Source organism: Dendronephthya gigantea, unplaced genomic scaffold (assembly GCF_004324835.1).
Source record: "Dendronephthya gigantea isolate DGI-Jeju-01 unplaced genomic scaffold, DenGig_1.0 000005F, whole genome shotgun sequence".
NCBI classification, from domain to species: Eukaryota; Metazoa; Cnidaria; class Anthozoa; order Malacalcyonacea; family Nephtheidae; genus Dendronephthya; species Dendronephthya gigantea.
This window is the reverse complement of record NW_021163015.1, coordinates 1,610,368-1,627,052: the sequence shown is the minus strand read 5'-3', so window position 1 is coordinate 1,627,052 and position 16,685 is coordinate 1,610,368. Positions and strand designations below refer to the sequence as shown.

The following is a 16,685-nucleotide window of genomic DNA, read 5'->3' as shown; positions in this document are numbered from 1 at the left end:
TGTTTTCATCATGCGCTGTCCGCGCAGTGAAAAGGAAACTATGAACGAGTTTCCGAGTTAAGGTGGCTGGTTGGGATTTTCGCGTCTGATTTTCGGCTGATAAGCATGGTGTGGGTTTCAGGGTGAGGTTTCTAGATCATCGACCACTGACCACACACGGTAATTCATGACATGACAACAAAACGAATTAAAGAAATATACTTCGTGATGTTTATTTACAATATTTTTACATCATAGAACGCCAGCAAAAAATTAGAAAGGCTGAATAACAAGCCTTTTTTGAGCAGTACGAAGACGTTACATTTTGACTTTTACCTGTAAAATATTATACATTTGTTTTCATATGTCTTGTAATAGCGGCTAAAATACGACTTTACAAAAACAGTTAAAAGTTCAGCCATAATTTTGCGTAACACACTATATTTGAAATCATGTCTTTCACCCGTAGAAGTTGTACAAACTAGCCAACGAAACAGATCAAATATACTCACAGTTATCTAATGTACCTGGGACGCCAGAACTAGGGACATCAAGGACAGCTGCTCTATCGGCCTTCCACTAGACAGGGCAGCTACCCCCATTATTACAAATACAGTAAACGAGCCTCACGAATAGCAAGATTGCCTGGTGATTACCCTAGTAACTCCACAGCACCGAAATTGTGCAACAAACAAAGAAGATAAGAAAATTTGAATTGCTGATGTTTTGCAAACATTCTCAAGCATGTGAAAATACAGAAGTACACTGTCATCATCTCCCTTGACTGTCATCATCTCCCTTGACTGTCATCATCGTTCCGGCGTCCAGGCACAAAAATATTTCGGACACAACGAATTTCACAATGTCCTAATGACTGTACTATTACATAGTAAATTTTCAAACAGTTCAAGCATTTTCTCAAACAGTAGAATGCGTCAATACGACGACTTCGTGGATAAAACGCTAAGTGTTTTGGCGTTCAGCGAGCCAGCCAAGCTCCACAACCAGGCGCGTTGAATGTTATAAAGTGATCATATCGCAGTGTGAATTAGTCAAATAGAGGACAGCTTTGAGGTAGCGTCACGCTTTAACACTGTAGTATGATAACTTTATGGTATTATACATTTTACAAAGTGTGTGGGCACAAAACTGGCAGAAGTGGGAAATGGTAGGTCAAACAGATCTGGCGAAATTTCACACCACCAGTGGTCAGCATTTAGCCAGATCTGCTAAAATTTCAATTATTAGCATAGATGGTTTCAATTCACGTCCAAGTCCGACAAATTGGAGAAAAATTGAAAAAAGAACAACTATAAATTTTATCAACAGATAAACGGTAGGACCCTAACGAGTGCACTACTAAAATGGCCGCTTTGACGTCACGTAAAAACCATCTTTTGAGGTATGCTTACAACATTGCACACATGAATAGCTATCTGGACCGTCTAACTAGCATTAGTTGTGACTGGTGGCACTCATAATCGGCCACAATGACGAACTGCTACACTACGTATTTAACTTTAGAATATCAAGCCTGAATTTAACGACTTCAAGTTCGCACAGACAATTTTTAAACGGGATATGTTACAACCAGGTGATCTTGCACGCAAATTTTAGGCAATCAGGGCTCAGAAGAGTTGTCGAAATAGAAATTCATTCGCAGTATTTAGTCGATTATATCTTTTATTAATCTTTACGAAATTTGTCGAAATGTTGTGCTTATTTTTAGTTATAAAAACTATATCCCTTAAAACCGAAATAAAGGATATTTCAAGATATTTCAAACCGAAATACAGGATATTTCGAGTATCTTGTTTTAACTGCATAAAAATTGATTTCACAACTAGCCCTAGTCCTTTCCCGCCATTTCAGATCACCTGGAAAACAATTCTATAACTTTATACGATAAATCTTCATCTACGTCGTAATAAAAAGTTCTCGCAGTTATATACTTACCCAAATTTCTATACTATATATATATTTATACCTAGATTTTATATATTTACATTGCTTTTAGTCTCTTTCTTGGTTTATCTGTCTTCCTTGTTCTCTTGTTCTTTCGTTCTTCATCACTTTTGGAAAGAAGAAAAGAGAATTGTGAAGACCAGGGACCAGTTGTATAAAACTCTTGACTACATATTGCATAGGTAAATCCTAGTTAACTCAGAAATACACGACTCTGATTGGCCAATTCTGTCCTCAACTACAGTTAAAAGTTAACCTTCTTTGTTGAATGTCGGGTAACGTATACTTGAACTGTAGTCAGAAAAGCAGGTCATAGGGCACTTAGGTTCCTAGGAATCCATGCAAGCTCACTCTTGCGTCAGTTCTGAAAACCGATTTCGGTAGATTTTAGTTACACCTTTTTCATAACCTATTGGTCATCATGGAGTTTTCAAAAACCAACCCCTTACCTTGCATCTTCCTCGTCTTCATCTGGATCGCTCTCACTCCCCCCTGACTGCTTCATTTCATCGTCTTTAACATTTTCTACATCAATGTGTTCCTCTTCATCCCCACTTACTCCTTCCTCCTCTTCCTCACCTCTGCTATCCCCTTCGGTAGTTCTCTCCTCGTTCGAGTCATTTGCAGACGGGGATCGTGGGGATATCTGTTCGTCTTCTTCTGGTGGGTCGACCGATGACGTCGTTACTTCTTCAGACGTTACGTCATTTTGGGTGGCCGTTGGTGACTTTTCTCTCTTCACATGAACATCGGCTGGGTTCCAGATTCCAGTGTTTGTATGTGTTTTCTTCATTGCAGAGCGATTCCACTACAGGTTTGATAAAACAGATATTAGGATGAGAGCATATAAACAATTTGGTCTTTGATTTTAGGAAAATCGGGTCAAAATAAAACCAGAAAGTGGTGAATTACTAACCATGTTTTTCGGCTGTTCTGAGGTTCCAGCACCTTGCGGGATCCTCCAGTTGTTATTCACGTGATCTTCCCTTTCGAGAATGCGCGAGTCACGTGCAGGTGCGTGCAGGTAATTCCGGTCCGGCCAGAACCTGCTGCTCTCGGGCACCCGCGGCAGCTTCTTCGCGAATTTCAGAGGCGAGTTCCCCTGTGGCGTCATCTTGCCGTTGTAGTGGGAGCCTGGGACCGGCGCGTTTTCCTCGCGCTTGCGCTTCGCCATGCGGTTCAGAAGGCGTTCGCGAATCACGAGCTTGCGTTCCGACTGTGGGTAGTAACCGTTCGGTTGGAAGATCTTCGTTCTTCTTTCGCCCTGTTCGTGATCTTTTGTGCTCGTCAGCCGATTCATGAGGAAGTCCCGAATCGTCTTTTTTCGATCATCGTTCTCCATCCCCCCCTGTATCGCTTGCAGATTTGGCATCGACATGCTGGCGTCGTGCCGGTCGCGCGACAGGGGCGCGGGCTCGTAGCGTCCACGTGGGGAGGGGGGTGACATGAGCGGTGGGCGGTCAGGTGGAATTTTGCGCAGGTTGGGCATGGATAGACTAGAGAGGGCCATGAGATCACCTTGACTCTCAGGATCGCTTTCAATGTCGTCGTCTTCATCCGAGTTTACTTCGGACTCGTTAGGGATGAACTGTAGGTTAGGCATAGACTTTGTTTTAAATCCCAGGTTTACCGCTGGCCGTTTGACGCTCGTCGCAGACGAGGATTCCCCCCGATTCACGTCCTTTCCATCTCTGTGCAACTGTTTCAGTGATTCGCTTGTCCTTAGCCCACCGCCAACGTTATGGGTGTCCCCGGTGGGTAAGGAGGAACAACTGGGGGTCTTCATCAGATTTAACCCCGCCACTGAACTGACGTTCACCATGCGGGAATTCATGGGTACACTGCCTGCATGCCAATAATAATGGGGCGACCAATATTCCGGGAAGTATTTGTAATATTGCCCTGAGATCGGCATATTTCCGCCGCCGGCCATCCTCGAGCTACCGACCGATTTGGGTTCGTTTATCGGCGGCACGTGATGCTGACGCGACTCGGAAATTTTGCTATGCGATTGATTGTCCACGATGCCATTCTCTTTCCTCTCGGGCCCATCCTCGAATCGGGTCTTCGAGGGACTGCGGGTCGCTGGTCGTCGGCTCTGGCTCGTACTGACTTCGTCGATTCGTCGTTCTTTTTTAATATACATAGTATCTCTTGTTAGCGTCGCTGTATCCTCCATGTTTTTGGATCGCAAATAATCATCGACGAAGCTATCAAGCAGCCATTTGAAAGCAATGTAGTTGTTCTCGAAACGAAGTTGTTTTTTGGTTGCTTCCCAGCGATCTTTAATTCGCTTGGCGTTTGAACCATAACCAATAAATATTGAGTGATCGGTCGAGGTTTTGTCGTGAATATCCATCACTTTCGTTGGCTTTATCGATTGAACGTAACTGCAAAAATCAATAAAAATGCGCTTTAGTACAACGTGAATGAATGACGGAGGGTGGTTGGGGGGGAGGTGCAGCAGGAATAGCTGCCCCTTTTTACCTTTTAAAGCAAAGGGGCGAGGCGAGGAGGCAAAGAATACCCCTTCAATTTAAAGAATGCATCGCAATTGATTAATGTAGCTACTTTAAGACGGTATTAAGCTATGCAACTTTTCTTGCAACTTGCAATACAACTCTACTCCTGAGGCATCTAAAGTTGTCAAATACGAACATTTCTTACGATCTGTTACCATTTTGTAAGATTTTTGAACACTCTTTACCAATTTACATCTCTCAAAATTACAATTGCAAGGAAAATTGCATAGTGTACGCTGCAGCGCCTTTAAACAACGATATGCAGCTCGAATGAGATAAAATATTAGCACAATTGTGCCGCGAAATCTCCCTGACACAGAAATCATCTAAAAACCAGATGAGGGGAAGTTCAACTGCCAACGTTTGAGAATAATCTCGAGTGTGTATCAATACAGAAGAGGCTTCCACGAAAGTCTGTAACCATCCACATTCTCACGGTTGCATTTCAGGGGTCCGCCTTTTTCAGATCGAAACACCGAAAACAACACTTTTCATAACAGCTGTTGTTGCAATGCCCACTGTAGTGGATATATAAAATACATAAACTTATTCTATTTTGAGGTCATTTAAAATTCTTCGCATCATTTATAAAAAAATCTGTCTGACCGTCCGAGTCAATTACCGTGTGATTTTCTGAAAATCACCTTGAAATCCAGAGAGCTGAATTAGTTGTCAAAATTGCATAAAAATCTCAACAACGAACACACCGCCCAGATTCCTTCTGCATACGACAAATAATTGATCATTTAATAATTTACAGATATACATAGAGAGACCATACGACGCCCGTGATGCTAATCTGCGCCGCGCACATTATTCTAATTTGATTACTTCCAAAAACACACACGATTGTCTGGTTTTCGACGTCTGTCTGACACAAAGACGTGATTAACCGATGACGCAGTTTTTTAAAACGTGCTACACTTCTTAGCGCGATTGCAAATACCGCGGCGACTTGTTTGTATTCGAGTGCCGATTATTTTTCGTAAGAGCACTATTATAATATTTGTAAAAACAGTATTAAGACGTACGATAACGAAAAGAGCGAATGATTGGAACTGGATAAAAGCCAGCAAATGTTATTCTTATCTTAAGTACTAGCTTATACTGCACTTATTTAACGCTAATCTTTGTTATGTAAACTAATTTACTAATATTATTATTTGAGGTGTTGCATTGAAAAAGATGAAGAAGAGTAATCTTTGAGCGTTTAACAGCTTTAAAGAAGCAAACCAATTTTTTAAATCAGTTAAATATGACCATTTTAGGGTACTGCGTAAAAGATGTGCATGACAAAGTCGACGAATTTGGGGATTTATTTCTAGGGAACTCGCAATTTTTTGTTTTCGTACACGTTTTCGTGCTTTTAGGGCTTGTTTACATGAGCCCGGTTATCCGAGATTCAACGAAGCGTGAGAGGACTTTGAGGTATTGAGATAAGTCTTTATGACACCAAACAAGGACATGCTATTGTTATGGTGATTATACGACTGCCAGGATCAATGTTATCTGCTCATTTCAATACCTCAAAATCATCTCACGCTTCGTTGAATCTCGGGTAACCGGGCTCATGTAAACAGCCCCTTAGTATGATAACTGGAAAAGTCTGGATCATAGGCATAGCAGACAGACGCCGGGAGGTTATCTCAATTCCTCACTGATAACTTATAAAGTAAACATCGTTTCATTGATATCTCACACATCAAATTTAAGAAGGAATTACGTACGCAAAACTTTTAAGAAGATGAGCAATTCTTTCCCTTCATTCAAAAGAACCAAACTCGTAAAACATAAGGTGGTAATAGTAGAGAATTCACTGGCACTGCTGATATTTGAATGTGTTTCAGTTTGTTTTCGAGATAGGTCGGCTATGCAAATTATTAGCTCATAAGATGCCAGCGAATTTGGTCTTCCTGAATATTAACAATTCTTTTTACGTACGTAACCTAGCTGTGGCCATGTGCCAAGACGAACAATCAACATGCTAAGCTGATATTTTAGTATTCAAAATTCGTCTGTAGCGTAGTTTAAGACGTCATAAATTGCCTACCAAACTCACTAGCCGAAACGAAAATGCAAGAGTTGAAAAATTGTTTACCACACCAATTTAAGAGTCTTTTGAAAATAATATTGCCCTAAACTAAAACTATCCCGAACTATAAAGGCACCTGGAAGGTGAATTCATCAACTTTCGCCTACTCCCATAACAACAAGCAAATTCTTTTTCTCGTAGGACGCATGGCAAAGCTTTGTTATAAGTGAATTATCCCGAATTACGGAGGCGTTTCCTCATTAGTCTTAGAATTCCATCTCCTTTGTTCACTTAATCTACCATCTGGCTAAAAATCTACCATTCAAATGATTTAAATATTACAGACAGCATCCCACTCTGACAGCGTGCATTGGTATTTAATTGCCCATAACAATATGCAAAATTTGAAACAGAACAAAAACACAAACACCAAGGCAACACACCTTGGAACACCCCTTTGTAACAATGACACCCCCAATTTGCAGAGGTTGATAAACTGTTATGGTCATGCTAATTAATCAATGAGGAAGACCTAATTTACAGGTACAAATATGATTAAATATTTTGACAAAGGCTACTTGTTCAGTTTCCAAAACAAATGTGCAAAAAACACTTTGCTGAACTCAAATGGAAAGAAAAATACACTTTATCAGGCAGAGAAAACCTCTAATAAAATGACTTATGTTTAACTAAAAACCTTTGAGAAACAATTCAGGAGCCAGGATGCATCTCTGAAGAATTAGTTTAGAGTTAAATTTAGGACTGCCTTTTCCTCTTTGTCTAATTTGTATGTTGTTAACAAACAGGAATTATAATAGGTCACATTTTGTATCAAAGTCTGAGTGATTTATATCAGTGTTAGACATCAGTGCATGTATGAGAATTTCCTTTCATTGAGGGTTAAGTAGCTTGTTTGAGTGGATATTGCAAACATGCTGTGAAGAAAAGTACTGTACTGTATTATTATTCATAATATGTCAATCAGTTATGCCTGCTAAATAATGATAATAGGTTTATAACCATCATCATAAACAACATTGAACTCTGGACTCAAATAAATCTTGGGTTGACTGTAAACTATAACGTATAACTGTAACTTATTACACACACTCAAACATTGATTATTGGTTGATTATATGCACATTTTGAATGAAAATTACTATATAAATATGAACTCATTGGCTTCAGAGCTAACCGATGCATTTATTTTATAAACTTGTACATAGATTTCACCTACACATCATCTAAAGACATACTGTCTACCTCATTGAAGCACTTAGATGCATGAATACCTCCAAAGTCAACATGTGAGCATGTTAGTTGCATATCTTTTTTCACTTACAAGTATATTTATTTGGCATAAGACACAAAAGCATACTGAAGTGAGTACATTGTAAGCATGGGTAAGACATTTTGAACAGCTCTACTGTTCAAAAACAAGTTGAATATTTTGGCATAACCACAGAATAAAATTATATAGCTAAGTGCATCTAAGTATCTTACCTATGAAATGAGTAAAATTAGTCTACTTTTGGCATGCTACAAATAGCGTGGAAATTGCTAGCAAATAGGCTAACCCAAACACAAATCATCCTGTTTATACACTTGACAAGTTGCAAGCTGGTCTCTTTGGAAAGAAACATTTGCAAGGTCAACATCTATAGTTAACAGCATGGAGTTATCGCCTCATCTCATCATCGGATGAAATATCACAATCAATATACATACATTGTTGGAAGTCATTTAACCAAGTAAGGAAGCCAGTCAAAAACGGCAAAGACATGCCAATATCCAAGTCTATTGAATGTTCTTTTGTACACAAAGCACTAATCACACAGGCAGTCAATATTTTGATGGCATGTTACCCGAAATTTACTCCGTCTACTCGAGTCTGTCATATGCTGTGGTATTGAACATGTCACATACAAATATCAATCAAAATTACTCAATCAAAATTCAAACCTTCAAAAATTATTAAACACACCCCAGGCGAGTATTGTCAAAAAATACTCAATGAAATGTTCGTGGATTTCACAACACCCCCCATTTCCGGCAAGCTTGTTTGGTTATTTCAACAAAACGTTACTACGATGGCGTCGAGGATAATAGTTCTGCTAGACAACACAACATTCAGACGAAGCGATTTTCTTATTCAAAGTTTGACCAACAAAGAGAAGAGTAACGAACAAAATTTCGTTTGTAATTTGATAGAGGAATACAATAATTCTTCAGGCGAGTTTTTATATAGACATTACCGCAGATTTCACAACACCATAATGTGCTCAAGCCGCCAATATCTTATCGCGAGTTCTCACACACAAAAACTTGAAAGGCACTTTAAGTAGCTAAACAAGGCCTTGTGTTTACGCGAGTTTTCCCCAAAATGAACAGGCAAATTCAGTTAGCGAGAGCGCATTTTGTTAAGGTTTTGTCTTCGTTTACTGTTACCATACGACGGCTTTGTCTAGGGCAATGAAATGCGGGTATACAAGAAAGACAATAGAGTTGAAAACAGTGTAAACACCGCATTGCGAAACATTCAACAATGAAGAGATTTTAACAAGCGACAAATCACAACAAGACAATGATGCCAAAACGCATTGTAGCAGAAGCTCAATGAAGTGTACATGTTATATAAACTGTACAATACAAGCGTGTTCGCTTGAAATTCCGTGACTATTTGTTGTAGTTTTCCTATAGACCACAACAGGGCTTTAAACACCACAACACGCAATAGTAACATCGCTCGGACTAATTTGCTACACTCAAACGAGGGCATGAAACAAAAACATCAAACAAAAAGTGGTCTTAGTAATTAACCGCAAAACAACGATTTTCCATACCTATTCAGGGCTGTGGCCCAAACAATTTCACCAGCTTGTGTCTCGAAATCTGACACGTTATTTGGACGACGGAAGGTATTCGTCGAGGCTGTCGAGTGAGGCCACATAATCAGTAAAAAAGGCCAGGCTGCTTTATGAGTATAAACTTCGACTTCGTGCAAACGAACAGTTACTTCGACTGAAACGAAAGCTCACGATGCTACCCTTTGCTATGGGCTAATATTTAAAGGAAACGGCACATCCATTTACAACGGAGTGTTGCGTATTGCGGAAGCAATTAGGGCGAAGATTACAATGCGTGTCCTGCCACCCTGACAAAAGAAAGCCTTGCTGGAACGAAGCCCTACCACAGGAATGGCCAAAGTAGCTGACCAGAAAAAGTGTGCTTTGGCTCATTCATTGACGAGAAAATACAAGCGTAATCACTTACCTGTGAGATACAACATGACTTGGTCCTCTTATAGTGGACGTATAGTGTGCCATCCCTCTAGTTTCAGATTAACGACGTTCATGCAGCTATAAATATATACACGGCTTATACACACGGCAAACGAGTTTTGCTGTACTAAACGCACTTGATGTCTTTACGGAGTTTTGTCTACTGTACCCTCTCGTATTCCACTTCAGTTCGATACAAAACGAAGCAAACACTTTCCACGATACCCGGTACACTATGATCGGCTTGAAAAGCGTTAGATTTTGCAGAAATCCTCAGAAAAACGAAGACTTCTCGCGACATTTATACGCTCCGACATCAACAACACTTGAAATTTGATGACATTCGCAGAGAAACGAACATTCGGTACACGTCTAGCACTGGTCAGCTGATTGACTGCCTTCTCCCCGGTAGTTACTTTATGTGACCCCTATTATAATGTATCACATATTATAGTGTATCACATATTATAGTGTATCACATACCTTAGTCCTCCTTAGTCTCCCTCAGCCATCCTTAGCCCTCCTTAGACATCCTTAGCCCTCCTTACACCACCTTAGCCCTCCTTAGCCCTCCTTAGCCCTCCTTAGCCCACCTTAGACCTCCTTAGGCCTCCTTAGCCCTCCTTACACCACCTTAGCACTCCTTAGCCCTCCTTACACCACCTTAGCACTCCTTAGCCCTCCTTACACCATCTTAGCACTCCTTAGCCCTCCTTAGCCCTCCTTAGCCCTCCTTAGCCCACCTTAGCCCTCCTTAGCCCTTCTTAGGCCTCCTTAGCCCTCCTTAGCCCACCTTAGACCTCCTTTGGCCTCCTTAGCCCTCCTTTGGCCTCCTTACACCACCTTAGCACTCCTTAGCCCTCCTTAGCCCTCCTTAGCCCACCTTAGACCTCCTTAGCCCTCCTTTGGCCTCCTTACACCACCTTAGCACTCCTTAGCCCTCCTTAGCCCTCCTTAGCCCTCCTTAGCCCTCCTTAGCCCACCTTAGACCTCCTTAGGCCTCCTTAGCCCTCCTTTGGCCTCCTTACACCACCTTAGCACTCCTTAGCCCTCCTTAGCCCTCCTTAGCCCACCTTAGACCTCCTTAGGCCTCCTTAGCCCTCCTTTGGCCTCCTTACACCACCTTAGCCCTCCTTAGCCCTTCTTAGGCCTCCTTAGCCCTCCTTAGCCCACCTTAGACCTCCTTTGGCCTCCTTAGCCCTCCTTTGGCCTCCTTACACCACCTTAGCACTCCTTAGCCCTCCTTAGCCCTCCTTAGCCCTCCTTAGCCCTCCTTAGCCCTTCTTAGGCCTCCTTAGCCCTCCTTAGCCCACCTTAGACCTCCTTAGGCCTCCTTAGCCCTCCTTAGCCCTTCTTAGCCCTCCTTAGCCCTCCTTTGGCCACCTTACACCACCTTAGCACTCCTTAGCCCTCCTTAGCCCTCCTTAGCCCTCCTTAGCCCACCTTAGACCTCCTTAGGCCTCCTTAGCCCTCCTTTGGCCTCCTTACACCACCTTAGCACTCCTTAGCCCTCCTTAGCCCTCCTTAGCCCACCTTAGACCTCCTTAGGCCTCCTTAGCCCTCCTTAGACATCCTTAGCCCTCCTTAGACATCCTTAGCCCTCCTTAGCTTACCTTAAACCTCCTCAGCCCACCTTAGACCTCCTTAGCCCTCCTTAGACCTCCTTATACCTCCTTAGCCCTCCTTAGACCGCCTTAGCCCTCCTTAGCCCACCTTAGACTTCCTTAGCCCTCCTTAGCCCTCCTTAGACCGCCTTAGCCTACCTTAGACCTCCTTAACCCACCTTAGACCTCCTTAGCCGTCTATACATCTTATTTCTTTCCAAAAATACAGGGTGTATAAAAAAAAATGTCCCAAATGTAAAATTTCCGTTTTTCAGGATATTTTGCAGAATTTGGCAATTTTTTGTGTTCCTAGAGATAGTTAAGACTTATCTGGTATACCTAGGCCAAGTTTGGTTTTTCATTAACAAAATTATGTTACCGGGGGGGTGGTTCCTTTCCACTGATATTGAGAGGGCTTGCGCGCGAAAATGTGAAGCTGAAATTGAGATATTATTTAGCTGTCTAAAAGTAGGAAAGCTTTTTAATAAACTGTCAAAGTTTCAGGAAAAATAATGCAAACAGGGAGCAACGCGCGACCTCTAAAAGTGACAAATATTTCATTGCGCGCAGTGGATTAAATGCATCGTTGATTTTAGCGTGACCGATCTCATGCAAGGCTTGGCAGATGAATAAATTAAAGCAAGAAACTGAACAAGAAGACGAAACGATTTAATAACAAGATTTTTTTCTTGATGTTAATCCTCAACATTTCCACCATTTCTTTCTAAGCAAACTGCGGCTCGTCTGAGCATGGTAAACACTGAACGGCGAACCACATTTGTCTGTCCTGCCTCAAATTATCCATTTCGTTCGAAATTCTTTCTTGCAAATCGCCTATACGCTACCACCGGCAAATCTAGGCGAATGGACAGACAAATGGTTCGCTGTTCAGTGTTTAGTATGCTCAGACAAGCCGCAGTTTGCTTAGAATGAAATGGTGGACATGCTGAGGATTAACATCAGAAATAAATCGCTTTGTTTTTGTGTTCAGTTTCTCGCTTTAATTTATTCATTTGCCCACCTTGCATGAGATCGGTCACGCTAAAGTCAACGATGCATTTAATCCACTGCGCGCAATGAAATATTTGTCACCTTTAGGCGTCGCGCGTTGCTCCCAGTATGCATTATTTTTCCTGAAACTTTGACAGTTTATTAAAAAGCTTTCCTACTTTTAGACAGCTAAATAATATCTCAATTTCAGCTTCACATTTTCGCGCGCAAGCCCTCTCAATATCAATGGAAAGGAACCACCCCCCCGGTAACATAATTTTGTTAATGAAAAACCAAACTTGGCCTAGGTAAACCAGATAAGTCTTAAATATCTCTAGAAACACAAAAATTTGCCAAATTCTGCAAAATATCCTGAAAAACGGAATTTTTACATTTGGACATTTTTTTTGATACACCCTGCCTTTTAAGGAGGTCTAAGGTAGAATAAGGAGGGCTAAGGAGGTCTAAGGTGGGCTGAGGAGGTCTAAGGTAAGCTAAGGAGGGCTAAGGAGGGCTAAGGTGGTCTAAGGAGGGCTAAGGAGGGCTAAGGATGTTTAAGGAGGGCTAAGGAGGGCTAAGGAGGGCTAAGGATGTCTAAGGAGGGCTAAGGAGGGCTAAGGAGGCCTAAGGAGGCCTAAGGAGGGCTAAGGAGAGCTAAGGATGTCTAAGGATGGCTAAGGATGGCTAAGGAGGGCTAAGGAGGGCTAAGGAGGGCTAAGGAGGGCTAAGGAGGGCTAAGGTGGGCTAAGGAGGCCAAAGGAGGGCTAAGGAGGCCTAAGGAGGGCTAAGGAGAGCTAAGGATGTCTAAGGAGGGCTAAGGAGGGCTAAGGATGTTTAAGGAGGGCTAAGGAGGCCTAAGGAGGGCTAAGGAGGGCTAAGGAGGGCTAAGGAGAGCTAAGGATGTATAAGGAGGGCTAAGGATGCCAAAGGAGGGCTAAGGAGGCCTAAGGAGGGCTAAGGAGAGCTAAGGATGTCTAAGGAGGGCTAAGGAGGGCTAAGGAGGCCTAAGGAGGGCTAAGGAGGGCTAAGGAGGGCTAAGGAGAGCTAAGGATGTCTAAGGAGGGCTAAGGAGGGCTAAGGAGGCCTAAGGAGGGCTAAGGAGGGCTAAGGAGGCCTAAGGAGGCCTAAGGAGGGCTAAGGAGAGCTAAGGATGTCTAAGGAGGGCTAAGGAGAGCTAAGGATGTCTAAGGAGGGCTAAGGAGAGTAAGGAGGCCTAAGGAGGCCTAAGGAGGGCTAAGGAGAGCTAAGGATGTCTAAGGATGGCTAAGGATGGCTAAGGAGGGCTAAGGAGGGCTAAGGAGGGCTAAGGAGGGCTAAGGAGGGCTAAGGTGGGCTAAGGAGGCCAAAGGAGGGCAAAGGAGGCCTAAGGAGGGCTAAGGAGAGCTAAGGATGTCTAAGGAGGGCTAAGGAGGGCTAAGGATGTTTAAGGAGGGCTAAGGAGAGCTAAGGATGTCTAAGGAGGGCTAAGGAGAGTAAGGAGGCCTAAGGAGGCCTAAGGAGGGCTAAGGAGAGCTAAGGATGTCTAAGGATGGCTAAGGATGGCTAAGGAGGGCTAAGGAGGGCTAAGGAGGGCTAAGGAGGGCTAAGGAGGGCTAAGGAGGCCTAAGGAGGCCTAAGGAGGGCTAAGGAGAGCTAAGGATGTCTAAGGAGGGCTAAGGAGAGCTAAGGATGTCTAAGGGGGCTAAGGAGAGTAAGGAGGCCTAAGGAGGCCTAAGAGGGCTAAGGAGAGCTAAGGATGTCTAAGGATGGCTAAGGATGGCTAAGGAGGGCTAAGGAGGGCTAAGGAGGGCTAAGGAGGGCTAAGGAGGGCTAAGGTGGGCTAAGGAGGCCAAAGGAGGGCAAAGGAGGCCTAAGGAGGGCTAAGGAGAGCTAAGGATGTCTAAGGAGGGCTAAGGAGGGCTAAGGATGTTTAAGGAGGGCTAAGGAGGCCTAAGGAGGGCTAAGGAGGGCTAAGGAGGGCTAAGGAGAGCTAAGGATGTATAAGGAGGGCTAAGGAGGCCAAAGGAGGGCTAAGGAGGCCTAAGGAGGGCTAAGGAGAGCTAAGGATGTCTAAGGAGGGCTAAGGAGGGCTAAGGAGGCCTAAGGAGGGCTAAGGAGGGCTAAGGAGGGCTAAGGAGAGCTAAGGATGTCTAAGGAGGGCTAAGGAGGGCTAAGGAGGCCTAAGGAGGGCTAAGGAGGGCTAAGGAGGCCTAAGGAGGCCTAAGGAGGGCTAAGGAGAGCTAAGGATGTCTAAGGAGGGCTAAGGAGAGCTAAGGATGTCTAAGGAGGGCTAAGGAGAGTAAGGAGGCCTAAGGAGGGCTAAGGAGAGCTAAGGATGTCTAAGGATGGCTAAGGATGGCTAAGGAGGGCTAAGGAGGGCTAAGGAGGGCTAAGGAGGGCTAAGGTGGGCTAAGGAGGCCAAAGGAGGGCTAAGGAGGCCTAAGGAGGGCTAAGGAGAGCTAAGGATGTCTAAGGAGGGCTAAGGAGGGCTAAGGAGGGCTAAGGATGTTTAAGGAGGGCTAAGGAGGCCTAAGGAGGGCTAAGGAGGGCTAAGGAGAGCTAAGGATGTATAAGGAGGGCTAAGGAGGGCTAAGGAGGCCAAAGGAGGGCTAAGGAGGCCTAAGGAGGGCTAAGGAGAGCTAAGGATGTCTAAGGAGGGCTAAGGAGGGCTAAGGAGGCCTAAGGAGGGCTAAGGAGGGCTAAGGAGGGCTAAGGAGAGCTAAGGATGTCTAAGGAGGGCTAAGGAGGGCTAAGGTGGGCTAAGGAGGCCAAAGGAGGGCTAAGGAGGCCTAAGGAGGGCTAAGGAGAGCTAAGGATGTCTAAGGAGGGCTAAGGAGGGCTAAGGAGGCCTAAGGAGGGCTAAGGAGGTCTAAGGTGGGCTAAGGAGGGCTAAGGAGTGCTAAGGTGGTGTAAGGAGGCCAAAGGAGGGCTAAGGAGGCCTAAGGAGGTCTAAGGTGGGCTAAGGAGGGCTAAGGAGGCCTAAGAAGGGCTAAGGAGGGCTAAGGAGGCCTAAGGAGGTCTAAGGTGGGCTAAGGAGGGCTAAGGAGGCCTAAAGAGGGCTAAGGAGGGCTAAGAAGGTCAAAGGAGGGCTAAGGAGGGCTAAGGAGGGCTAAGGAGGTCTAAGGTGGGCTAAGGAGGGCTAAGGAGGCCTAAAGAGGGCTAAGGAGGGCTAAGAAGGTCAAAGGAGGGCTAAGGAGGGCTAAGGAGGGCTAAGGAGGCCTAAGGAGGTCTAAGGTGGGCTAAGGAGGGCTAAGGAGGGCTAAGGAGGGCTAAGGAGTGCTAAGGTGGTGTAAGGAGGCCAAAGGAGGGCTAAGGAGGCCTAAGGAGGTCTAAGGTGGGCTAAGGAGGGCTAAGGAGGGCTAAGGAGGGCTAAGGAGTGCTAAGGTGGTGTAAGGAGGCCAAAGGAGGGCTAAGGAGGCCTAAGGAGGTCTAAGGTGGGCTAAGGAGGGCTAAGGAGGCCTAAGAAGGGCTAAGGAGGGCTAAGGAGGCCTAAAGAGGGCTAAGGAGGGCTAAGAAGGTCAAAGGAGGGCTAAGGAGGGCTAAGGAGGGCTAAGGAGGTCTAAGGTGGGCTAAGGAGGGCTAAGGAGGCCTAAAGAGGGCTAAGGAGGGCTAAGAAGGTCAAAGGAGGGCTAAGGAGGGCTAAGGAGGGCTAAGGAGGCCTAAGGAGGTCTAAGGTGGGCTAAGGAGGGCTAAGGAGGGCTAAGGAGGGCTAAGGAGTGCTAAGGTGGTGTAAGGAGGCCAAAGGAGGGCTAAGGAGGGCTAAGGAGGTCTAAGGTGGGCTAAGGAGGGCTAAGGAGGGCTAAGGAGTGCTAAGGTGGTGTAAGGAGGCCAAAGGAGGGCTAAGGAGGCCTAAGGAGGTCTAAGGTGGGCTAGGGAGGGCTAAGGAGGCCTAAGAAGGGCTAAGGAGGGCTAAGGAGGCCTAAGGAGGTCTAAGGTGGGCTAAGGAGGGCTAAGGAGGCCTAAAGAGGGCTAAGGAGGGCTAAGAAGGTCAAAGGAGGGCTAAGGAGGGCTAAGGAGGGCTAAGGAGGTCTAAGGTGGGCTAAGGAGGGCTAAGGAGGCCTAAAGAGGGCTAAGGAGGGCTAAGGAGGTCAAAGGAGGGCTAAGGAGGGCTAAGGAGGGCTAAGGAGGGCTAAGGAGGTCTAAGGTAGGCTAAGGAGGGCTAAGGAGGGCTAAGGAGTGCTAAGGTGGTGTAAGGAGGCCAAAGGAGGGCTAAGGAGGGCTAAGGATGGCTGAGGGAGACTGAGGAGGACTAAGGTATGTGATACACTATAATATGTGATACATTATAATAGGGGTCACATAAAGTAACTACCTTCTCCCCACGCGCATGCTC

At 44.6% G+C, this 16,685-nt stretch overlaps 1 protein-coding gene across 2 annotated transcripts; it reads right to left on the bottom strand.

Annotated features, from left to right (window-relative positions):
- Positions 1-208: 208 nt before the first annotated feature.
- On the bottom strand, positions 209-10,127 carry LOC114516028. Of its 2 annotated transcripts, none has more exons than XM_028535375.1 (4): positions 9,342-9,747; positions 2,861-4,334; positions 2,394-2,752; positions 209-2,051 (listed from the first exon to the last, which is right to left on the bottom strand). In XM_028535375.1, the coding sequence occupies exons 1-4, from the start codon at positions 9,446-9,448 to the stop codon at positions 1,982-1,984; spliced, it is 2,010 nt and encodes a 669-aa protein (XP_028391176.1). In that variant the 5' UTR covers positions 9,449-9,747; the 3' UTR covers positions 209-1,981. The 2 variants fall into 2 exon arrangements, with proteins under 2 accessions (XP_028391176.1, XP_028391178.1); XM_028535377.1 differs by lacking the exon at positions 9,342-9,747 and adding an exon at positions 9,772-10,127 and having other exon boundaries at positions 210-2,051.
- Between the last annotated feature and the right edge of the window lie 6,558 nt (positions 10,128-16,685).

Bases quoted from the DNA above. Each gene is read 5' to 3' on its own strand.
- LOC114516028 (XM_028535375.1), bottom strand. From the start codon at position 9,448: ATGTGGCCTCACTCGACAGCCTCGACGAATACCTTCCGTCGTCCAAAT. The intron at 4,335-9,341 runs GTATGGAAAATC...TGATTTTTGCAG, and splicing joins TGGGCCACAGCCCTGAATAG to TTACGTTCAATCGATAAAGC. The intron at 2,052-2,393 runs GTAAGGGGTTGG...TCTTTCCAAAAG, and splicing joins GAAGACGAGGAAGATGCAAG to TGATGAAGAACGAAAGAACA.